This window comes from Neopelma chrysocephalum, unplaced genomic scaffold (assembly GCF_003984885.1).
Source record: "Neopelma chrysocephalum unplaced genomic scaffold, ASM398488v2 Primary Assembly neopelma1_25, whole genome shotgun sequence".
Taxonomy (NCBI): Eukaryota; Metazoa; Chordata; class Aves; order Passeriformes; family Pipridae; genus Neopelma; species Neopelma chrysocephalum.
This window is the reverse complement of record NW_020897694.1, coordinates 10,750,362-10,776,330: the sequence shown is the minus strand read 5'-3', so window position 1 is coordinate 10,776,330 and position 25,969 is coordinate 10,750,362. Positions and strand designations below refer to the sequence as shown.

At 39.8% G+C, this 25,969-nt stretch overlaps 1 protein-coding gene across 1 annotated transcript; it reads right to left on the bottom strand.

Moving 5' to 3' along the window:
* Positions 1-795: 795 nt before the first annotated feature.
* MRPS31 (mitochondrial ribosomal protein S31) lies at positions 796-24,649 on the bottom strand. The gene is given in 9 exon segments (XM_027675167.1): positions 796-1,279; positions 6,190-6,333; positions 10,477-10,550; positions 13,547-13,693; positions 18,134-18,292; positions 18,989-19,273; positions 21,539-21,667; positions 21,669-21,744; positions 24,424-24,649. Coding segments are annotated over 9 exon segments (1,452 nt in total). The 3' UTR covers positions 796-1,067.
* Between the last annotated feature and the right edge of the window lie 1,320 nt (positions 24,650-25,969).

The following is a 25,969-nucleotide window of genomic DNA, read 5'->3' as shown; positions in this document are numbered from 1 at the left end:
TGGCATCATGAGACAGCAAACTGTAGGCAACAACCCTCCTTGTCAGGAATGCCAAGTTCTCTTCCTAGCCCTGCAGATGCAGGAGATAAGGTCTCAGCTCCAAACACTGCAGTAATCATAAAAATGCTTGCTCTAGTGAAACAGAATTTTATGTATTACTTGACATCCAGACCCATTTTTAAACAACAAATACCGATGGGAAGTTAGTCAAAAGCTTCAGAGTGGATGTATGGATGGCAAGAGAGATTTCATAGAATCACAGAATCATAGCATGTTTTGGGTTGAAAGGGACCTACCTTTGAGATCATCTAGTTCCAACCCCCCTGCCATGGACAGGGACACCTTCCACTAGACCAGGTTGCTCAAAGCCCCATCCAGTCTGGCCTTGAGCACTTCCAGTGATGGGACATCCACAACTTCTCTGGGCAACCTGTGACAGTGCCTTGCCACCCTCACAGTAAAGAATTTCTTCCTAACATCTAATCTAAACTTGCCCTTTTACAGTTTAAAGCCATTGCCACCGGTCCCAATATCAACCACTCCCTTATATATCCCAGTGTTATGCTGTTCACACATCTCATGAATACAACAGCCCTTCATTGAGCAGACGAACCAACAAGCATATAATTCAAATGACTTGGTCTTTACCAAAAACTTTAAAATGAACCAGTAGAGATAATTAGTGAAAGGAGGGGAGAAAGGATTAATACCATCCAAATATCAGTGTGGTTAATGAATTAGCAAAATGAACCCTTGCTATCTCAGTAACAGTTTTTCAAAATTAGAGCTGTATCAGAAGTTTCAAATTTAAAAGACAACAATTTAAATAAACTAAATTTTAAATGCACATTCTACAAAAGCCTTACTTTTCAGTTCCTTCTTTTGTTGTCAAAAGTATCTACATATACATGGACACGCACATAAGAAAGTATGACCTTTCAGTTTATTATTTAAAATACAACTTTCAGGTCACATGATTACTATGCACTGATGGTATTTCCATTATAACAAATCATCATTCGCAACACAATGATTCTTCATTTCAAGGGTAAGCACTTTCCCAAGTCTCAAATCTCTTGAAGAAGTTCCTTCTTTTTCTCAAAATACTTCTCAAACCACTCAATATGTTCAATCTTCTGCTTAACACTGAGGTATGGGTTTTTTGAAAGCCCACAGATGACTAGTTCCATGAAGTGGCGAATAGGTCCTTCCTTGGGAAAGCCTTCGAGGTGTTTGTCCAGAAAGATATGTTCATGAAATTCAGCATCATCATCCATCCCTAGTAGAAAACACAAAAAAAGACAAAGTTACTTCCATAACATAGCAGAACAAAGTAGAACTATATATAGTTTGCAAATAATCCTAAATTAGTAAAATTAATGGTTCTGCTCACATTTATAGAATATATAATATTCAAATCAACTTTCTGGCTGGTAATCTCACTAAAAGCTGATGCCGGAGTAGAAATAGGAATAATTATAACAATAAATCAATCTTCTTGCCAAAATCCAGTTTGTTCAACACCTGCAAATTTTGATTCACCAGTGGTAGCTGGTTGGGGGCACTTTCTTAATAAATTCTTAAAGAAAACACTGATTGCCTAAATTCTGCAGAGGATTAAAGAATACAAGCTAGTCTTGAACAAATGAAGCAACCTCGTAAATACCGAACAGCTAACCCACACTTACTTGCATGTCCGTTCCGAGTCACAGTTTTAACATCCCATTGCTATCAAATGGGCACAGAAATTGTTTTTTCTGACATCTTCTGATTCTGTGAGTATATGCTGACGTAAAAATGTTGTGTCTCTGACCAGCTGCTACTTTTAAGTCACAACCATCACCAAAGATGATATATTCAGAAGCACCCACAGAACAGTGGATAAGGGATTATTGGAGATCTCTAATCAAGCACAGCTCAGATCCTACAGCAAATTTTTGTTCTCCGTCCTGTGGATTTCTTTTGCCGTTGTTCATACTATGATGCTACAGACAAAGACTCAGAACACAAAAGGCTGCCAATTGCCGTTCCCAATTCCAAGAAAAAAAAATAATGAGGCAAACTGGGATTTGCAAAGAAAGATTTTTCTTCAGTTAGATATACATGAAAATTTTTATTTAATCCCAATTTGCTTGCACCTTTAAATAAAAATCTGGTATTAGAGAAAAACATTGTACCACTTTCAGATGACAAAAATATGAAGTCTACACCAGAGACATAAGTGTACATGTTTTCCTAAATTAGCTAGTTTCATGTTTTTCTATACTATTTGACAAAATTAAATCATGAGTATTAATGAGTATTAATCATGGAGGTAATTAAGCCATGTTAGCTCTAGGCTTCCTCCTCTGTTAGAGCTTCTACAGTTTCAAAAGAGATGATGCACATCTCTGGGTTGGAGAAGTCTCTCAACTTGTTAAGTTCGTGTTACTTCTTTCCTGTTTTAAGCTTTAGATACTGCAATATCTGAAGGAGCTGGGAAATACCTCCATTTTTCCCACAGATTTTTCCTAGAAATGTGTGAGTGTATCCATACCACTTACATATCACATTTATCTCCCTCTTGGAAAAAGAAAGCACGTTTCCTTCTTCAGAAGCTCTCTCCTTTTTCCTTTATGTTGAAAGTTAAAACAAAAAACCCCAGGCAATGTCAGCTTCAGAAGGTGTATTTCTGCTGTGCTTGGAAACCTATGTCCTCTTACAGAAGCACAGTGATGATCCTTTTACCATGCCACCTGTGCTGACTTTCTCTCACCAAGGGAAGGTGGAATCTCACTGTATCTAGATGTTACTGGTTGCTTTCTCAAACTAACAACCATTCCAGACTTCCATACTTTTGCTGGTCTCAGAAATCCAAGAAAACTAAACCAACAAACTCACTACTGAAAGAATCTGAGTAATGCTGACAGTAAAATCTGGCCTACTGGATGCTCTTCTTTTAGAGATAGATAGAGGGTGTCAGGAGAGATTGTGTCTAATAAATAATTTCACCATTTTCATCTCTAAGCCAAAAGAAATTAAACTATTTATAGTCTAACAAAAATGCAAGTCAGAAGGAAATATAACATCATGTGTTCTGATCTCCTTTTTGTTGAAGACATGATACATGGTTTGGGGAGGAAGTGTTAAATCCAAATATTTCAGTTAGACCACATATTTCAGTCCTCAAAAAGTAAACAAAAGTGTGTGACAGAAAATGAGACCACAACTACCCAAAGCATCAGAGGCTGAAACTTCTGGTGGGAACTGATCAGATCAGATATGCTTGCATGACTGCCCCCACCCCACCCTCCCCCAGCAAACCCTGACTCCCGCTGCAAACCTGTCCCTCAGCCTCTCTTGCCCTATCCTCAGAAACCTAATTTGAAATAACACACATGGTAGGAAATCTAAAGTAGAGGATTTTCTTTTTCAACCTCAAAGCAAAAAGTCATCTCCTCTCAATATCCTATTTCCAATCCCCAACGTATTACAAAACAGAAAGTGTGGGGAATTTCTCTACCTACAACATTAATCCTTCCAAGACATGACCAACCTTGCCTTAAAGATGTCATCTCAAACACAGATGTCCACCCCTTACAGAGAGTGTTGCTGACATGCTACAAAGACGACTATTTTGATCCAGTGAAAAGATGTCCCTGTCCTTGGCAGGGGGTTTGGACTAGATGATCTCTAAAGGTCCCTTTCAGCACAAAGCACTCTATCCTTTTAGGATTTTTAGCATGAGAGACAAATCATGCTCTTCAGTAGGTCCCTAGAACAGATCCGGAATTACTAAAGCAACCCTGACACAATGGTTGTGTAACTTTGCCACTTCTCTTGGCAAGCTGATCCAATATTTCTCTTCTGGGAACAGCATCTCAGCAAAACAGACAGAACAGCACTTGGTGAACTTTTGCCTACAGAGAGACCTTCCTATCACTCGTGCAGTAAAAATCTCTGGCCCACCAAAAGCATTTGCTCCTCATAATGAGGTGTTAAGGCAAAGTAGCACCTGTAACCTGCACTGTCCTTTTTAGCACCTCAGGTTTGGAGTCATCAATATGAACAGAAATAATAAAAGAGGCACGAATCAATGTTTTTCCCAACTTTTTGCCATGGCAATCACAGAGCAGAGTTAAAGCTACTAGAAGCAGGAGAGGCAAGCAGAAAGGAGGAGTGAGAATGGTGTTATGCAAGCTGTACTAATGGTTTGCTAATCTCGTAAAAATTAATCAGAGGCCAGAGAGATTGAGAGGAGAAAAAAAAAGGAAATTTTCTGCCTAACAGTGATTTCAACGGCATCAGACAAGGGAAAGGACATGCAGGGAGGAGCAGACGACCAGGGCACTAGGGGGTGTGTGGGGGAAGACTGCTGCTGACCGCTGCAGCAAGCCAGTATGTGTAGCCACATCTTCAGATGTTCACACCACAATCATTTTAAAAATCATGACCTTGTCGTGATGCCACAAAGCAGAGCACGGTGCCTTGGTAAAGCACTCTAATGAGATCACCAGAGATGCTCTGGAGCCAAGAAAAAGAGGTATAAGCAGTCATCTTCCTTTTTTTATATTTAGTTTAAAACTTTAAAGGCTATCATAATGCTAAAAGTTGAGTATATATGCTTCCTCAACAGAAAATTTAATTGCACTTACATTTTTAAATCCACATGCTTGTGGCAAAAAAGAAAAATCACACCTTTCTTGATACAAGTTGAAGCAATGTCCTCCCATTGAGGGAAATGGTTGTTACAAAAATGCAAAATTAACAGCAGAAAGGGGCATATTTCTTTTGCAGAGACACTGAAGTTACAGTATGTTGATATAATTGCAGTGAGGTTCTCAAGCTTTTTAACCGTGCTTTGACATAGCTGACGTGATTAATAGCCTGTGGCTGGCAGTTTGATAGGATGGCATTTACTGACTTGGTATTTCAACCTGAGAGGTGATAGATTTTGGAACGCTCCACTGGAATTTTCCCCATGACTAGTCTTTGAGGACAATCAATAAAGATTCTTGTTTAAGTATATGTAAAGACTCTTTGTCCACCCACCACCCCATCCCAGACAGCGCAGCTCCAGCCGCATTGCTGCAACAGAGAAACCACCGGTCGCCAAATACACTCTGTCAACTGCCGGCCCCAGACAGCAGGGTTCCAGCCACATTACAACAACAGCAAAACCATCGGTCGCAATGGTTTTAAGCTTGCGAAAACATGACTGGAGTATACTTGGATTTCTACATGATGGAACAGATCAATTCTGGGAGCAGTGATTAAATTCTGTGAAGAAACTGCCAAATAGGATGAATAAACACTAAGAAACAATGAACCACGTTATTCAACTTGCAACTCAGTATAGCACAGATTTTCAAAAACTCCCAGCTTCAGATACTAACCTGTTTTGCTCTCAGTGACTGAATCACTACGAAGCAGTTCTTTTTGATGTCTTTAAAGTCTTTAAAAAAACCCCAAACTCACAGCCAAGCTCTCCCTGAAGTTATGAAGTCCCCTTTCCTATACTGTAGACTTTGAGTAGTTGCTCTTGCTTCCTTTACATTCATTCTCTCTCTCTGCTGGCTTAACTTCACGCAAAGCTTTTTTTTTTTATGGTAATAGAAGAAAATAATGTGCACAAAGATTTCTAATTAACATAGATGCCCAGAGTGAGTGAATATTGTGACTGTTTATTCTAATGAAACAGACAGAACAAAGGGGGCAAACAACTGTTTAACACTCAGCCTGGGCAGACATGGAACTGGCAGACAGCAAATTGAGATCCAGCTAGACACTTGTCCGAGAGCCACACCAAAGAACAGAATCAGCATTATAAAACACAAACAGCAGTTTTAAGATTCCCCAATTTCTGCCAGGAGCTTAATTTAAAGAAGTTGCACAGTAAAAGGTATTACATAATAGACTTGAATGGACTGTTGGTGTTGAAAGCATCAGGGAGGGAGAGAGTTCTCCCCTTTTTGGCAGCAGCCAGTCATCAGATCAGCCAAACCACCTGCAGGACTTCACCTGAAGAGTGCCAGAAAGAGTTCATCTGAAGCATCTCTGATTTGGGACAGTCAGGGAGTTATATTTGTTTACTATCAAATGCATGACTCATAGCTGAAATGCTATGTTGAAACAGTCAAAGGTCAAATATGCTCTAATTTTAAAAAAAGATAAATTGAGACAGATAATAAAAGTTAACAGTGCACATACCGACTTCGTTGTCAATTGGGAACTCCCACAGTATTCCTTCTTTTGTCCACTGGATCATCTCCTCAAAACCATTTCGGGGAGGCTGTGCAGTTATTGCTGCAATCTCCTTTGCAAACTCCAGATCCCAAATTGTTGGTGAAGATACTAAAAAATAAATCTTGTAAAGATCTGTCAGCAGCCAAAGATTTCTCACTAGCTAAAACAAAGTCCTTTAACATTAATCTTTACAGAGACTAATTTTTTCTACTTTAGATACCAGCATCACCTTTCTCAAATGAGAATTCTCTGTTGACATGAAAGCCCATTAAATTCTCAAATGTCTGATGAAAATGTATTCTGAACTCCTAGGGGACAGTTTATTTTTAAGCCTTCCACAGAACAGGAATTTAATTTTTCCACAATCTGTTTTCCTTTTTGTCTTTCACAAAATTGTGGATATGACAAACTCTGAATTCAACTGGTACAATCTGCTAAAAGAATCTTACTTCTACAGGAGTTTTCAGGTACTTCATAACAATACTCTCATCAGGGAAACAACTCAATCTATAAATGATGGCAATTCCTTCCCCAACACTCCCAAGTGTCCCAGTTTTTGTCTCCTGGGCTTGAGAAATTGTGATTTCCTATACTTTTCACGAAGTCAAACAGTTCCTTCAGGGATGCATCTTTCCTGATGCATATAATTATTTCATTTTTTTTTAATCAAAGTTTACTCATATGGCAGTAGTTACTCTTAAGGAGTTCCTGCCCCTCCACCCAGGAGAACTGGTCATGAGCCCAGACTGAGCCTCTTTGCTGAACTGAAGGGAACAATCTGTTACCACAGAACAGGGAGAAACCACTGGGAGTGCCTTGGGCTGCTATCTCGTGAGCTGGCTTAAGTTGCACTCCCCTTTGGTTTTTTGCCTCCCCCCGTTATCAATTCACCCTAATCTCCCTGGAACAGAGATCTTCATGTGAATTCAAATGTAAGAGTCCACTTGAAGTGGACCAGGGCCAATCAGCTATTATTTTACTACTCACAAGTGTAAGTAGTTGAAGCCAAGATATAATTTCATCTTTGGCTCAGCGGCTTACAACTCAAATGAAATAAAAAAAAAAATCTTCCTCCCCCCGCTTTAAGAGAAAACACAATGAAAGGGCAAACAGTAGTTTTACATACTGAAAAGTGTTTTCAGGTTTTTTTGTGTTAAATCAGAAGATATTAAAATTGTTCCTTAAGAGGGAAATTTCCAGAACTCTATTCTTTACCTGACTACTTTGATTTGAGGGCTGGAGGCAAGAATAAAATACAGCTAGAAGACAACACGAGAAACCATACCAAAATGAAATTTTTGTCCACATCTTTAAGAAACTAGTACATCTTCTAATAGAGGAAAGCAAAAACTCATTTTTTCAAGCTTGCAGTACAGGTGATAAAGATTATATTTTCACCTCTGTGAAACAGAAAATAATACTGACATTTTATATTAACAGTTATGAAGAGTATTTTCAGGATGCCAATTTACTTTCCAGTTGACATGCAGGTTTTCAAAACCAATACTTAAAAGGAAACTTGCTTTTCTGTCATGTATAAACAATATTTTAACTCATTATCTCCATTAATATGAGCCAAGACAATGAAAACAAAGGAATCAAGGTATCAAGTACCACACCAGTATTTCCCAAGATTAACACAAAAAAAATGTCATCAGGCTTAGTCAGTAAGCCAAGTAATCAGCTTCCTGGCCTAGAATATATTGTAGATTTCCTCAAGGCTACCTGGAACCAAACAAGGAAATACCACATAAAAAGCTGAAAGAAGCTTACTTCTTGATATCTAATTACAAATCCAATAAAGTCCACTCGCTCTCTTACACAATTGTGTACATTCCAGTTTTGTGTTTAAAAAAAAGTGCATCTCAGCTTTTTATCTAGTGACTACTATGAGCCACTGCGTCTGTATTCTGCTCATGAGAAAAAGAAAGCTTATGTTCTCACCATTTTACCTGAGTATATTTGAATCAGCCAGCTTCTTCAACGCCACACTTGTTAAGATGGCTAAAAACAAACACTGAATAATTTGTTGTTTTTATATGTAAAATGGAGATTTTAAAGATATTGGCAGTCTTAAAAAAATTGAATTCCAGTATAATAAGCAAATTTCAGAGGTAGCTGAATTCAGAAACCTCATAGCTGCTTGAAAATATGCAAACAGCACTATTTTACATTTTACTAAAGAAAATAAATAAATTAATTTCTCCCTGCAGTTTCAAGTGTGAAAAAAAAAAGATAAAAGTACTCATCTAGAGTCTGGCAAAAACTAACAGTCCTACTCGTGAAACAAACAAATATGCATCATTTTCTAAGATATCAGAGAGGAGTACTATTTCTTCTGCCACTGCTGGCTTTACACAAAGTTCTAAGTCACCACAGTGGAAAAAAGTCTTTTTTTGAAAGGGCCTCAGAATACTTGAGGGAAAACAGCACATTAAAGACCAATACTAACAATGCAGTTTCGTTGTTCAGAAAGAAAAGGGAAAGAGGGAGTTCTTTACACAACTTGCCCATATTCACACACTCTTAGCCAAACACAGTCTGCAGTAAAGCTGAGCCTTCAGGCATGAAAGCTATCCCTGTTATGCGTCATGAAGACTGTTCCTGCAGAGCTGTGCCATTCAGTGAATACGAAGGTGGACCATACCTGTTTTGACTTTGTGTTTTGTTGGGGTGTTTTTTATCTTACATTACTTTTGGCATGTTTAGTTGGTAGATGAGGAATTGGTTGGGTGGTCACATCCAGAGAGTAGTGACCAAGGGCTCAGTGTCTGGATGGGGATCAGTGACAAAGTGGTGTTGCCCAGTAATCTGTAATGGGACTGGTATTGTTCAGTGACTTCATCAACATCACAGACAGAGGGATCGAGTGCACCCTCAGCAAATTTGCAGATGACACCAAGCTGAGCAGTGTGGCTGACACACCTGAAGCCAGAGGGACCTGGACAAGCTCAAGAAGAGGTCCCATGGGAATCTCATGAGGTTCAACAAGGTCAAGTGCAAGGTGCTGCACCTGGGTCAGGGCAATCCCCAATATCAATACAGGCTGGGAGATCAAGGGACTGAGAGCAGCCCTGCCGAGAACAATTTAGGCATATTGGTGGATAAAAACTGGACATGAACCAGCCATGTGCATTTACAGCCCAGAAAGCCAACTGGAATCGTAAAATGAAGTATGTCAAACAAGTTGAGAGAGGAGATTCTGCCCCTCTACTCTGCTCTCACAAGACCCCACCTGGAACATTCCATCCAGCTCTGGGGTCCTCAGCACAGGAAGGACATCAACCTGTTGGAGCAGGTCCAGAGGAGGGCCATGAAGATGACTAAAAGGATGCACTGAGAGAGCTGGGATGGTTTCTCATGGAGAAGAGATGGCTCCAGGGTGACCTTATCCTTTCAATACTTAAGGGGAACTTGTAAGAAAGATAAGGACAGAATTTTTAGTAGGCCTGTTGCAACAGGACAAGGGAGTAGTGGTTTTAAACTAAAAGAGGGTAGATTCAGAGTAGATAAAAAGGAAGAAATTTTTTCCAATGAGGGTGGTAAAATACTGGAAATGGTTGTATAGAGGGCTGGTAGATGCCCCATCCCTGGAAACATTCAAGGTCAGGTTGGACAGGGCTCTGAGCAACCTGATCTAGTGGAAGACATATCTGCTCACTGCAGGGATGTTTGAACTAGATGACCTTTAAAGGTCCCTTCCAACCCAAACTACTCTATGATTCTAAACATATATGAAGAGTTTTACAACACGTAAAGCAAGGGGTCATTTGTCAGCCACTGACGGGATCTTGCAAGCTGCAACTGGAACACTAAACAAAAGAAGGCCACAGAGCAATCCAGTGTGTAATCTTGGTTTTATACTACCCTGCTTATGCTTAGCCACCTGTAGAGTTTGCTTGTTTTCCTGCAATCACAGCCTCACATTTCTTTGCAACTTGACAAATAAGCTGGAGCCAACATACCCATTCTCCAGGCTGGCTTTACACTCACAGGAGTACGACTGACATTTTGACAAAAAGCCAGTTATACCGTTCAAGTTCAGTAACAGAATGCCCTGATCACTACAGAAAACAATCTGTATGGAAGTTTTGCTTGGTAAAAATCAGAGTTACATTAAAGTAGTCATTTATCAGTCTGAAAGCAGAAAGTGAACAGGTCATAAGTCTCCTCACAGCAATGAATCTCTTGATATTCTAAAAATGCAGCATTTGGCCTCACTGGGTTTTTCATTACTGAATTTCCACTAACCTGTTTTCAGTGTGCGTTCTGGTTCTGTAGAAGCCTTAGTGAATATATTAAGTCTCTTTCCTACTTTGAGACTTCTATAAACAAAAAAGAAAACCAATATTTAGTATTTCACAACACCTCACAACATTGCCAGCTAGCAAATTAAAAAGCACAAAATATTTTCATGAACTAACAGATCTCTGGAGAAAAAAAAAAAAGGAGACAGTGGCTCTCACTAAATTCTCAGGCTTTAAACCAGAGTAAGTGTTTATGGCTTTATTATTCGTCTGTAACAGAGCCTCTCAAAACATTTCCATGCAAAAGAATGAGCATAAATCAAACATTACATTTGTAGTTACTTTTTACTGGAGTATTTAGGAATCTGAAGAAAGGTAAACAGTATCAAACCACAGTACTTAAGTGATTTTACAAAGTTGCAACTATCTGAACACTTGGGGTTTTTTCCTGTAAAAAATATTGCACAATTCAGGAACAGAAAAGGCAACAGCTAAATCAAATAATTCCTGCTTTATGACATAAATAGCCTTTCTGGAAGATTACAAAGCCACCTTCTCTGTCATATGGCAAACAGTCAGAGTATATCCCTATTATATGTTTTAAGTAGCTCTCTCTTCTGAATATAAAAATATTTCACTCTGACCATCTATTTTCAATCACATTTAACACTAGTATAAGCTTACACTAAAAAAGAAAACTTAGAAATACAAGAGTTCAAGAAGCAATCAAAGTAAATTCTTATAAATGAAAAGAAAAATGTCTTTAGTTTAGAAACAATTATGCTTTTAATCATACTATCTTCCAGGTTTCCACTGAAATTCTAACAGTTACTACTTTTTGTTATTGTATATCCACTGTTACCCTTTCTGACCTTAAAATTCCACCTATCTGGATTTACTGGAGATTTCTAATGGCCTCAACTAATTCTGCAAACCTGCTCTTGTCATATTACATTTCAATGATGAAACTACCCCAGATCTGTTTCAGCATAGAGCAATCTAGTTACAGAGACTTAAAAGAATGTTGATTTAGGATTATATTTTCCTATCTCTGGGTAACTCCCACACACATTGGCCAAAGACACGAGCACGACTTGGAAGAACTTTTATTTTAAAATTACGAGTTTAAATTACTATAACGTAACATCACTAATTTCATTGAAACCTACTAACTCGACTTAAACTAAGATATTCTTCCTAATCCATCCTTTTCATACTGTCAATTGATATGTAAATCCATTAGATTTTCAGGTATGCAGAAGGAAACCTAGGCCTGAAACTGGAGACAGTTTACTCATTATAGGGATTTTAAAAACAATTTTAAAGTACCGATCCTGAAGTTATATACCAAGTATAGTTTCATCACACAAAGAGGGCAAGACAGCTTCTCAGATATCATAAATTTAATAAATTTTTTCAAACATAAGTGAAATTCACTTTGCAGTATGTTATTCAATGAGAAGTTTAGCAAAGCTAAATAATATACACTGTATGAGCATGTAAAAGCTCAGGTTTCCAGTTTATACTTCTAGATCATACTATTTCTGTTCTTTCATACTTTGAAAAACTTTTAATCCAACACCTTAAATAAAGTATTTCTCACAGTCAGTCAAGAATTGCAGCATAACAATAAAATTACTTTCATGTGACTACTAACTCTGAGAATTATCCAAAGAATAAAAATATCTACAGAGGTATTGTTCATCTGATAATGAAGTCAGTTTCTTTGCTCCTCAAACCAGCAGCCTGTAGCTGAATGAAAAACCCGCGACAGAAATATCTAAGTCAGGAGGGCTTGGTCAAAACCTTTGTTCCGCTTCTTCTCCCTTCAACTTCCATTACAAAAAGCCCCTCTCGCACCTCCTACCAGCTTTGCAGAACAGAAAACACTGCACACTTATAACACTGAAGAGGCCCAAGAGATGTTTCCCTAACACACCACTGCAGTTTAGCAGTTCAAGAACAAGGAAGTTACTCAGAAATATTTCAGCAAGCTGGTTAAGTTCTTCTAATGACTTCTAATGGCCATAAGCCACTTTGATGTTTTTGCATGATCTACACGGCCAATCCCTGTGTTCCAATTTGTTCCCTATGGGAAGTCACTATTCTCTGTTCATGATATACTGAAATAGACATCTTAGATGACCAAAGAGGGCAGAATAATCTACATCTACTCACCCACAAACTTATGGGTTTTTTTCTCTTAGTTATCCAAATTCTGTCTTCAACACGATCTACCTAAACACAAATGATTCCTTCAACCTCCAGCCCCTAGCCCCAAGAAAAGGGTATTAATTTGTAAAGTAAATTAATGAAAAGGAAGTTAATATTACTAAAAACTGCTAGAGAAAGAATATACTGAGAAGGAATGGGATGACGAGCTGTCACTGAAAAATCAAAAGACTGCAGGCAAGAAAGCACAGCTTACAGGAGTAAAGCAAAAATGTAAGAGCATTCCTTAATTCATTAAAAAATAGACTGGCTACATAATACAAGATAACAGCAATAACAGCAAGATAAGGCTAAGGAGTTTACAATGTAAATTATAAAGTTAATTTCATAGACAATTATAATGTCACAGACAATAAAGGAATAAATTACAGAATGACTTATTAATTGCAATGAGGTGGTAAAATTAAATAAACAAACTTTATCATCTCTTAAAAACCTCGGCAGAATGGATGAAACTTTTCTCAGCATGGAACATTATCAAAGTTTTCCGAAGAGGAAAGCAAGCCTTCAAAATTTGATTTCCCAAAAATTTAAGAAAGTGACATGAAAGTGTATTAGGCATAAGTGAGAAAAATTTAAACTAGTTATAACAAACACAATTACATTTCAGTACCAAGTATTTTTAATTATCTAATATGTAACATTAAAAAACTGCACATTATTTGATTAGTTGGTTAACATTAACTACTATGTTCTCATGGTTTATTTCAATGCTAACAGTACTTTTCTTGAAAAATAGTTAAGTGATTTCCTTAAGCTCGCAAGTATGGCAAGTAAATTTAAAATCTTATCCATTAGTAATTGCATGCTCCTTCTATTCAAGTGGAACACAACAAAAATACCTTCTGGAGTCAAAAGACTGAGACAAAAATCTTTCAGGCCTTATTCTTTGACCGTCATCATCCAACTCCAAGGAAATGCGACTGGATATCCTCACACCCCTCTGAGCTGGGGACTGCTTTTTGACTGTCATTTCTGAAATAACGTTGCTGAAATTAAAAACATGAAAAGTAAAACCTCAACAAATTGACAAAGCGAGGAAGTTTGTCATATGTATTAACCAGAAACTCTACTCTCAATTGGTTTCATAAGCCTCTATGAGACAGACTTATACATTCCTCATAAAATACACCCATCTTTAAACCATCAAACACTCAACTTTAACTTTTCAGCCATTTAGTTGTTACATCCTATATAGGAAAAGTGCTATTTTAACCTATTAAATCCACAATTAACGCTTTCTTTGAAATTATTTAGTTTCCAACTAAAAAAAAAAAATCATATATCTGCATACCAATATTCACAGAGTGTACTAGATATGTTTTCCTTAAGCAAATGAGGAACTTCTCTGGATACAAGAAATAGGCTGAAACAGGGAGGCAAAAATCACCAGTGTTTTGGACAGGAACCAACACTGCCCAGGGACAGAGCTGTGCTGCTGCAGACCAAAAGGAAGCTTGACTTCACACATCAGCTGACATGGGCCAATCATGCCACCCTAATAAGTAGGTCACCTTTCCTGATCCACTGCAATCTGTTGCATTGCATAATCATATTACAGCATTAACAGACCACATCTTCCTCCGTAATTCTGTAGTTAAAATCATACGTGAAGAGTAAATGCTCCGATCTCTTCCAGCACCGTGTGCAGCTTATTCTGAACGCAAAGGGCAAAACACACCACTTTTCTGCCTCCCTTAACTGGCAAGTCTGTTGGTTGGTAAAGGCCAAGCTGGTAATTCTTCCTCACAGCTGTCCTCTCCACCCAACGGCTGCCAGTCAGGCATCCAAAATTGCAGCACTCAAGTTTTAAGACATAAATATGGTCTCAAAAAAGTAAAAATAGGCCGAGTCAAAAATACTGTGCATCCATTTTATGACAATTTGAATGAAATTCAAACTATGCTTTTGGCAGTTTAATTCAAAGGAGATTTTACTGATGAGAAAGAAATACTTCTGGAAAATTGTAAAAGCTAATTGCCACAGCAACACAGCAGGATTCCTCTTCAGTCTTAGATGTGGTTTCAAATGGCAGAACAAGAACAGCATAGCTCTTCTAGTACCTACTCTGAAAGGTATCTAAAGGCAAGTTTTAAAGAATTTCATTTTAATCTTAAATAAAAAACAATCTCAGATTAGTCACATATCTCACATTAGAAATTACTCTCTGAAGTGGCTACTGGCATTAGTAAGATGGTGTTGGGCCAGAGGCTTGACACACTTAGGAGGGTCAAAGGGACATAATTTCTAAGGTCAGACACACACAGCCCAGCCCACTGACTTGACTCGGCTGTGACCTAGAAGGCTGAAGCATTCCTGTGCTTCAGGGGAGGCAGGATTGCTCAGAGAACCTCTCCTTAATTTACTTGCAGTTTTGCACAGTAGGTTTGGGCAGACTACACCACAAATCCATCAGAACGTGCAGTCAATGGTACCATATTTCTCAATGGGAAATCCTAGTGTCACCCCATCACTGGCATATCAATGATTCTGGCAGCAACACTCATCACTCTATCATTAAAAGTACCCCTGCATCATCAAAAGTACCCCTGTATTAAATAAAATAAAACTACAAAGATTCTTTTAATGCCTTTTGTAACAAGAAACGTCAATTTACAAAGTCACACTCCAACCCCAGCGTACCAATAGCAGTTAGATATTACATATTACCTCATGCCCCAACACAACATTTTACACCTACGTTCCTAGATACTTCCGCCATCCAGAAATAGGAAGAGGTAGGACTTTTGTAACAACCACAGAAACTCTCTCCTTCCTGATTACCAGGCAATAATTATCATACTAAAAATGAAGACCTACAGAGCTTTGGATATATTTTAGTCAAAGCTCTGAACTACTTTTCCTCTTCTTCATCCAAAACAGGAGCTGAAATTTCAACTTGTAGGTTGAAATCGCAGATTTTATTTTGGTTTAGTGTTGTTGTGATTTCCATGGAGTGAAACTTTATCCCACATTGAGAAAAATAAATTCTGGTATCATTAATATTTTCCCCTCCTCGCAAACACGCTGCCCTCATGCCGTCTACAAAACAAGGCGATGAGATGACTGCATACAACAGTGACCTCTGGAGGTCATGCTACTATCCTGGTAAAAATATTTGGTACAAAAGATCTTGAAAACGTACAATTTATTACACATTATAAATCACAATAGCACCGTTTTTTACAGTTCAGCTCTATATGGTCTACTGCTTGTGAAAGTATCTAATTTTTAAATATTTTAAATAACTGAGGACTATATCTTGGCTTGTTAAATGTGTCAGCATATTGAATGCAAAACCTTTATAGAAAAAAATTGAAAGTTAAATTGCCCGTATTCCCTTGTCAAAATAAAATTCAACACAAAATAATAATGTATAAACAAAAGTAAATGCTTTCTAATATATTAAAAGCATTTTAGTGTGCTGTGTGGATTGAGATATTGTGGAGTATAAATCATGCTGAATCAAGTCTGAGGGCTGCCGGGCTTTGTAAAATCAACATTTTTAAACACTAGTCAGAAACCTGAAAGTACCGCATTGATCTAAAAGAAATGAAAGCTCACTACTAACTCTGAAAGGTTACAATAACCAAATTTTCTGTCATGAAAATCAGCAGGAGTTGCTGGTCTTTCTTTAAAACTCATCCACTGATAAGAGTTTCAAACTGTTACTCAACTATTAAGGAAGAAAACTAAAACTTTTCAGCAAATAGTGGGCCAGGGCTGGGGGTGGGGAGTGTATTCCCTGGGGGAAACAAGCTAGGTCACAAAGCTGCCTCAGGGAATAGAACTTGCCAACTCAAATCACACCAAGCCAGCTGTGACATTCTGGTTGAGGAAAATGCATTTTTCTAACGGTAGCGATTCATCCACAAGCATGACATAAAATACCGTAATACCACATTTCAAACCACCCATCAACAGCATAGAGGCACTACAGAGCTGCAGCTTTTAAATTTCTGAAGAATTTCAACTCACTTTCAAGAGAAAAAGAAACCTTTTTGCTTAGACTACAAGCTCCTTAGTCATCATCTTTCTTCCACTGCAGCCAGAGCTGGGTCAGTGCTTCAGGAAAAGTGCAGTGGGTGACAAGACAGTGAGCCCTTGATGCCAGCAGTCAGACCAACCACACCTAGACAAGGGCATGTACACCTCAGGGAAGGGAGACAGCACATATGACATTAGCCCCTGCACATATTAGCTCAGTGAGTATCCCAATGGTCCTCCACCAGGTACTCATGTAGGTTCTAATTACATTTAAGCTGGCCACCCACAGCTGATGCCACTGTGGAGATGTTTGTGTACTCTGCTCTTCTAAAAAGCCCAGTGACAGAAAGGACACAAGCCCACTGGTAATTATAACTGAAGAACAGCTATTTTGCTTAACAAAGTTATCACTGAGCACTGTATACCCCACTCTCTGGGCAATCACCTAACTCAACCTGATTGCAAGCATCTGTCACATTCTTCCTTAATTTCCACTCACTTTGAAGGCAGACATGAGCCACAAACATCATTAGCTTGTTGGCTGCTCTGTTTGCAGTACATTGATAACCATACTAAGCAGAACCTTTACTGATCCCTACAAAGAATAATACATGTAAACTACGAACAATAATAGATGGGTCAAACTTAGATCCTCGTTGGGGACAAATTCATTTTCACAGAATAAATTAAAACTAAGATAAGCAGCTTGCAGTTCACACTGCAAACAGATGAAAAGAAAGGTTTCACATTCATTTTCTGCTGAAGATGCAGTTTTCTGTTTGGTTCAGCATTTCACCTGGATTTAATGCCTTATTTTCTGAGTAGTTATCTGAATACTAGCTGAAAAAAACAGAGTGAAAAACCTGTCTTCAGCCATCCTCCAAAAGAGCAGTATGCACAACTGTGTCAGTTTCCAAACAAATGTTTCTCATCTGTTTGAAAGCCACACTGGAAACAGAGTTAAGCCAAGAGATGAGTTTCTTGAGTTGACTGGAAAGTTTTGAAAGGAAGGGTGGGACTATAAACAGAGCTGCTCTAGTTCATTTCTGCAGAGCTGTCATGAAAATTCACCAGTCCAGACAGAACGTCTGAAACATCTACAAATCCATCCATTGTGTGAGAATTTTGGAAGCTTGTGACAAAAAAACCCCAAACAAACTCACAAAAAGAGCTGTTATTTTGCTAGCCTGTCCAAGAAAGCAATGATCCTGGGCAGGAAAACAATTCTGTTTCTGCAAAACCATTTTAGAAAGACGACGGCAAAATTTAGAGCTTGGTATAATCAGACTAACGGTGTTACTAATATACATTAATCCCAAGGATAAACTGTCCAAATGTATCTTTTAGGGCCATCTTTCCAACACAGAACCCAGTCACCTTCAGGATGACATTGCAAAATTAGAATTTTGAACATAATTGAAAATAAAATTCAATAAACAGACCGTATGTTAATAGTGTCCCCCTTCTTCTGTTTATCTGTGGTTTCTTCATGTCTTCTTAGTTGTGCAAGTAGTTCCGATTCTGTCTGTTTCTTGTTGAGTGGAAGGGAAGATGCAACTGCAGAAGCAGCCTTCACCAGTTCTGGATTTAAAGGCTTTCCTCTGTAAGAGTCACAAGAGAAACAAAATTAAAATAAAAAAAAAGCCTTTAATATCTTCAAATTGTCATTTCTGTACTGCCATTTTATGTCTTAATAACTCGGAAATTAGTCAGATATTTTCCCAAATGAGGGTGGCCAGTGGGACAGGCAGGTTTGCCCTAGATTGCACTAATCATCAAATGCTGAATGACTGTGAAAAGCTCTTGTTTTCAAACCTGGGGAAATGGCAGCCCCATGCCACTGCACAGCCCCTCAGACATAGAGCTTGAAAACCACTGGCAGCATCGACCTGTGGGGTAATAAATATTATGTAACACATTGTGGAGAGGAGCCAGTTCGAAGACCTGACAATCATGACGCCACTCTTAAATATTTTTTTTCTTTTTTTCCAGTTTCATTGTATTTTATCTGAACAGTATTTTCCCTCTCCCATTAAAATAACTTTCCACATGCAGATGCTAATGCTACCTTTCCAGAATCTCAGTGCAGAAGAAGGTAGCATGTCATAGAAAGTAACTGGCATCTTTTGTCCAGATTCTCTCCTATGATTCACTCCAAACTACATCTGTACACCACACTCCCTTACAAGATTCTTTTCAATAGGTGGAAATGGCATTTGATGGTTTATTTTGTCCTAAATCATGAAAAAAAATGAAAAAAGGATAAAACAGGGCAAGAAAAGTTTGTTACACTTTACCGTTGGATGCCTTCTGCAGTTCTCTGAGGACCTTCACTGTCTGAGCCTTCCAGCCTGTTCACGGCTTGCTTTTTCTTCTCACTGGCTTTTAACTCTTGGAGTTTCTTTCTGTAGCTCACTTCCACTTTCATATTACCAATAATGTCTAACAGCTTCTGCTTTGGTGTTTCTGCTGTACCTTCCTGCCTCTTTGATGCCCCCTCAGTGGTGCTGCCTTTGGAAGTGGTAGATTCATCTTTCTCGGCAGAAAGCACACTGCTTGTGCTGAAGGGTTTCTGTACTTTGCTAGATGACATACAAAGTTAAAAAACAGAAGTTACAAATAGGGTCCAAGGCTGAATTTTGTAAGCCTACAAAAAAAACCCCCAAAACATCAATTACAACTGTCTAGGTCTAATTGAGTGCATTCTGAGTATGTTAAGTATATGCCAAACATGTACCATTTGACTTTTCAGAAGGACTGGGACACCATTTCAAACTCTTGATTACTTACAGTTTTCTCATCACAAAACTCAAATAAACAACTTTAAAGCACTGTTTATTTGTGGAGAAAATAACCTATGAACTTAAAACTTCCAAAGTATTTCTGCTTTAGGTAGTAGAGCAAGTTTGAATCTACTGGTATCTGATACTTAAATTCGTTGGCAGTGAAAAAACTCACCAAAACTCTTAAAAATAAGTCAATAAAGACAACACTCCCAGCCATCTGAAAAAAGACTGTATACACACATGTAGCTTCACATGTTTTCACTCTTGTGGCATTACTACAGATCACATTCCCCTACCCTGCAATATAGCAGCCAAGTGGGGAAATGGATTCTGCTGAAAGATAGCCCAGTAACAAACAAAATATTATTTGGGTTATTTTTCCCTTTGAAATAGCTCCTCTACTTAGTTTACCACATCATTGCAAAGAAGCTGAAACTGACAGTGCAGGTGAAGATGTGAAGCCAGGGACAGCACGGAGCTTATCAGGAGATTGCTGCAACACAGACATAACTGCATTCTCTAGAAAACTTATCATAAAATTCAAAGAACTGTTCTCTTTAACATTCTAACATGAAGTTTTTAAATCTCTAAATTCACAGCTGCTTATTTTGCTTAAAAATCACCCTCAAGTTACTGAAACAAAGAAAAAAATTAAAATTAAATATTTATTTTGATTCAAAATAAAACACCTAAGCAGATCATAAAACATTTCCACAAATCTGAAGGAATTGTGACGTACCTCCCCACCTCATACACATCTGTTTTTGTGTAAAAAAAAGAAAATCTGCCAGTACCAGAAGGCATTACACTTCAGTCACTCTACTTCATAAACTGTCAGCATTAAACCCTAAATTTCAATGTTGAGAAGCAACAGGAAAATTTAAGGAAAGCTTCAGAACCTCATTACTGGGAAGAAAGTGGGAGCCCTGCTGTTTTACACTGCGTTGTTCTCCACAGGTATTTGTCAAGCTCATTTTTTTATTAATTCAGGCTGCATGCTCCTTAACACTACTTAACCATTCAGAAATTACAGAATCATAGAATGTTGAGGGGTTGGAAGGGACCTCAAAGATCATCTAGTCCCAAGCCCCCTGGCGTGGACACCTCCCACCAGACCAGGTTGCAGAAGGCATTATCCAACCCGGCTTTGAACATTGCCATGGTTGGGGCATCCACAGCTCCTCTGGGCAACCTGTACCAGTGTCTCACCACTCTCACAGTAAAGAATTCCTTCCTAATATCTAACCCAAATTTCCCTTCCTTCAATTTGTATCCATGTTCTATCACTACCGTTCCTGAGTGCCTCTCTGGCTTCCCTGTAGCTCCCTTCAGACACTCCATGCAACCTTTTCTTCTCCAGGCTGAACAGCCCCAACTTTCTCAGCCTAATCTTTGCTTACAAAGATTCAAAAAAAAACCCGGAAAACACAGCAAGACTGCAAGCTTTAGAGATTTAAAACCAGCGGTGCATTGCAGTTTGCATCGCTGTATTTCACCTACCCTCTGGTAGGTACCTTCCTGCTGGGAAGCTCGGCCTGAGAAAGCAAACACAGCTACCAAGGAGCCCGAGCTGTTTTGTGCATGAGGCCATCACAGCATGGGAGCTTGTGCAAAAATATCGAGGAGCTTTGAAATTAAAAAATAAATAAATAAATAAACGTATAACTGACCTGTCATTAAAAGCACTTAAAAATCTGATAGTAAAAATGAAAACGAACTCCCAAATGCTGCTCTTAGCCGGTGCTTTGGGCATGTACAACAAAGCCCAGCAGGCAGCACCGCTCTGCCGATCCACACGGTGCAGTTATGGCCAGGTCACACATGCGGATCGCTCACACCACTCCACGATGGGAAGGACGGCAAGAAAAGCAACGTGAGACACACAGCCCCTGCCATTCCCTTCCACTGACCCCATTCCGCAGTCCCTGCTGGTATCACTGGCTCCCAGCCCCGGCGGCACAGGCGGACCCCGGCCCTCAGAAGGCCGCGCTGTGGGATACGGCCCAGGCACCGCCGGCACCCCCCCCCCCGTCAGGTGAGGAGGTAGGGGAGCGAGGGTACCTGTGAGGGCTGCCGTGCAGCCGCGATGCCGCCGCCGCCCCGAGGAGCCGCGACGCGAAGCCACCGCCGCCCCAGACACGGACACTGCCCCACATCGTGCCCGCGCTCCGTGCCCGCGCTCCCCGCCGCCGCCGGCTGGGAACAGAAGCCAAGCCGCGCGTTCCGCGCAGCAGCGTTCCGCCCGGCTCCGGCCGGGATCTGCTCCTCTGCCAAACAAGCCCATCCAGGTCACCGACAGTCTCTCAGAGGTCTTTGTGCCAGGATTTGTAGGCGCGTTTGAAGAGCATTGCCAGCAGGTCGAGGGAGGTGATCCTGCCCCTCTACTCAGCCCTGGTGAGGCAACGTCTGGAGTGCTGTGTCCAGTTCTGGGCTCCTCAGTACAAGAGAGACATGGAGCTCCTAGAGCAGGTCCAGCAGAAACAAAGATGCTACAGTCTGGAGCATCTCTCTTATGAGGAAAGACGAGGGAGCTGGACCTGTTCAGCCTTGAGAAGAGGTGACTGAGAGTGGACCTCATCAATGTCTACCAGTATCTAAAAGGTGGGTGCCAAGAGGATGGAGCCAGGCTCTTCTCAGTGGTGCCAAGCAGTAGGAAAAGAGGCAATAGGCAGAAACTGATGCAGAGGAAGCTCCACCTGAACATAAGGAAAAACTTCTTTCCTGTGTGTGTGACCACACACTGGAGCAGATTGCCCAGAGAGGTTGTGGAGTCTCCAAGAACCATCTGGATGCAATCCTGTGCAATGTGCTCTAGGATGACCCTGCTTGAGCTGGAAGGTTGGACCAGACAACCCACCGTGGTCCCTTCCAACCTGACTGATTCTGTGATTCTGTGAAACCAAGACTTGGGGTGACCCTTCTGAAGCATTTAATGGTAGGAGATCCCCAAAGTCTTGAGGAAAGCTGCAGCTCTCATGGCTGAGCAAGAGCAGATAAGTGCAAGGGTTTCTGCTGGGGCCAAAGCACTTACCTTTAACAATTTCGTGGAGGGAAAAAAAGATCTGTGTTGACTAAGTTCATGTATCTCATTGGGTTGTTCCTGTTATTTCCATCGCTAAATAATCATTAAATTGGCTCCAAATTAAGGATACCAATCCTGCCCCAGTGGTTCACCTATGTCAGTTTTCTAAGAGTGAAGTACATATTTTTTTATATTAAAGAAATGGATTTAATAGATTTAATAGATTTACATTCCCATAAGAGTTGTTTTTTGGGGTTTTTTTTTAGAGTCTTGTCAGCAGTACAGGTGAGGACAAACAAAATAAGTAGCAGTATCCAGAACTGTGCTGGCAGAGTATCTGAAGACCAAAGTTACCTCTCTGAATGACAGATGATCTTGTATTTCAGAGCATAAATTGCTTTAAGAAACATAAAAGTAAATTCCTTTACAGACAGTTAATTCAAGTGTCTCTCACCTCTCTCTAAAGCTTGTGGTACTGAAAACATTAAGTATAAAACACAGGTTTCAGCCCATACAGCACTTTTGGTGTGTGGCTGGTTCACAATGATGTTTCAGCATCCAGCCATTTTCCAAGGAAGGTGAAGTGTCCAAGGAGTGTGATATACAAAAGCCCTAAATTCACACTTCGCATCACAACCCTCCTTTGCTGTGAGCTGCTGCCTGGTAGTATCACATTGCCCCAGCTGAGGCAATGTACCAAGACAATTCCCAGATTGGTTCATATTCAGTAACTAACTTTCTATAAGTCCATTGCACACCTCAAACATGAGTTATTTTTTTAAAAAATGGATAGAAGTGTTTAAAAGTTGTCCAAGAAACATACCATTTTCAGCTCTGCATGTTGGTTTTATGGATTGCTGTTTTGGCATGAGATTCAAACCTTCACTTCATTAGTAGAACCTACCCTGGAAAAGGCCAATACTGTCCTCTCACTTGCAGTTGACTGTGGTACATCAGTACACAAATCATTCTCACCTGTGTACCTGCAGAATGCATCTTACTTTTCCCCCATGTACAACCCCCACGTGGTACTGTCCTGCATGACCCACCTCTCCAAACAGTCTGAACAACATGCACTGCAAGGAGCTGGGTGAGTTTTGATGGTCTTGTTTCTGCAGCTCTGGCTGCTATTCTGGGACAATACTTGCCAAGAACTGACATTCATCTTCTTGGGCAATGAGGATTTCTGTATGGATTAGGAAAGCCAAACTGGCTTACAGGGAGCAAGTGGTTTGTCTGTCATCAGCTAGAGATGGTGAAGGACCCAGAAGATAGACTTGGACTGGTGGTATCCCACAGAACAGAAAGAAACATACGTTGCAAGGAAACCCTTTCCTCTACTGCATCAGACAAGTTTCCACAGCATCTCCTTACAGCTTTTCATGTCCCAGAAGTTATGCATCTCTCCACTGCCAAAATACTCTCCTGAAAAGAAGTTGTGCCCCTCCATCACACAGTGAACCATCACATCCCAAAGTCAATCACACATACCTCAAGCCAGATCCCTTTAGTCCCAGAAAGCACTTTTACATTCCTGCAAAGTACCTGCAAGCCAAGCTCTCTGCACACGTCTCATTTCTGTCATGCTTAAATCCTTTGCGGTGAAGCATGAAGTTAAACTACCCCTCAAATAAACAGATTGACATCTCATCTTAGGAGAGCGTCTTGGGAATTATGGCAGTTCTGCTATGGTTCCCCTGTACACACAAACTGCTGTTATTTCAGGGTACACAATTCCTAAATAAATCCCTCTTTAAAACCAAAAAGTCCTCCATGCCAGCCCAGTCCAGGGACAAAAGTATGGTTTGGCTGAGTAGCCACGGGTGCAGGCAGCAGAAATAGCCACGTGGTGGCAATATGCTCATTGTAGTGCTGCATTCCATGGCTATAAAATCTCCCAGGCAATTATTTCAAGTGCTGTCACCATCTCCATCTTTTGTACAGGGTCCAAACAAGAGCAGGTGGGTCCTGGTGGTCTGCCCGAGGAACGTGGCTATGAAGAAGCATCCTGAAATACACAAGGCCTGATGTTTTAGCTGGCAAATGGCAATGGCAGGCAGCACGTGGTTTAATGACATATTAATCATGAGTTTCACTGCATTGGGAGTTAGATGGTTTTCAGCAACTGGATCTTCCAACAATGCTGCCATCCTGCTAAAAAAGAAATCAGCACACAGGTCAAAATTCTTTGCAACTAAACAGTAATCTCTTTAATATTGCAGGTTATTTGAGCTGTGCAACTAAATCACAATCACTAACTGGTTACCACAGACACAGCAATTTTTTTTTTACATTAAAGAAATAAAATAATTTATAATTCAATTTCTAAAGCCATTTATAACCTAGCTTGTTGTTCCTTCACAATTGCCACACCTTGAATACTGAATCCAGCTCTGGGGTCACAAGCACAGGAAGGACATCAACCTGTTGGGAGCAAGTCCTGAGGAGGGCCACCAAGTTGGTTAGAGGGCAGAAGCACCTCTCCTACGAGGAGAGTCTGAGACAATTGGGATAGTTCAGAATGGAAAAGAGGAGGCTTCAAGGTGACCCAATTGTGACGGAGAGCACGGAAAGCAATTATTTAAAAAAGCATGTAGTGACAGGACAAGGGGGAATGGCTTCAAACTGAAAGACAGAAAGTTTGGATTAGATTTTGGGAAGAAATTCTTTACTCTGAGAGTGATGAGGCACTGGAACAAATTGCCCAAAGGAGCTGTGGATACCCCATCCCTAAGAGTGTTCAAAGCCAAGTTGGTTGGAGCTCTGATCAACTTGGTCTAGTGAAAGGTATCCCTGCCCACAGCAGGGGAGTTAGAACTAGATAATCCTTAAGGTCCCTTCCACCCCAGGCCATTCTATGATTCTATGATAAACCATTTAAAATAAATATTTCAAGAAAATAACCATATAGAAAAATCAAATCTGAACCCTAGAATTAATTAAAAGTGATGGGGAAAAATAAACACTTAACTTTATGGTATTTATAATGCTTTTTCCTTGGGTTGGGCTTTGAAAGTAGGAGCCATCAGATTTATTTGGTGGGAAAAAAAGGGATCTAACCTCAAATATGTAGGTCTGGGTATCCAATCCACACAAACGTGTTCAGCTCAACAGGGATTACAGGCATACAATGTTTCTCAAGTATGACTGACCGCTGATATACATGATGTACTGCTTTCAACTGGGCATTGTTTCTGACAAGCCTTATTGCAAGCACTTCAGTTAACTGCAAATCAAAACGGAAAAAAAGTGCTCCGTAGTTTCATCTGAGGAAAGTGATATTAGCACTCACCACAGTGGTTTAGGCCACTATATATGCGACAGGATCATGAAAGTGACAGCTTAGGAGAGCGTCTCGGGAGTCATAACACAAACTGCTGTTATACCAGAGTATGCAATTCCTAAATAAATCCTTCTTTATAACAAAATTTAAAAAAAACCCTAACCACCCAACCAAAAAAAAAGAAAAA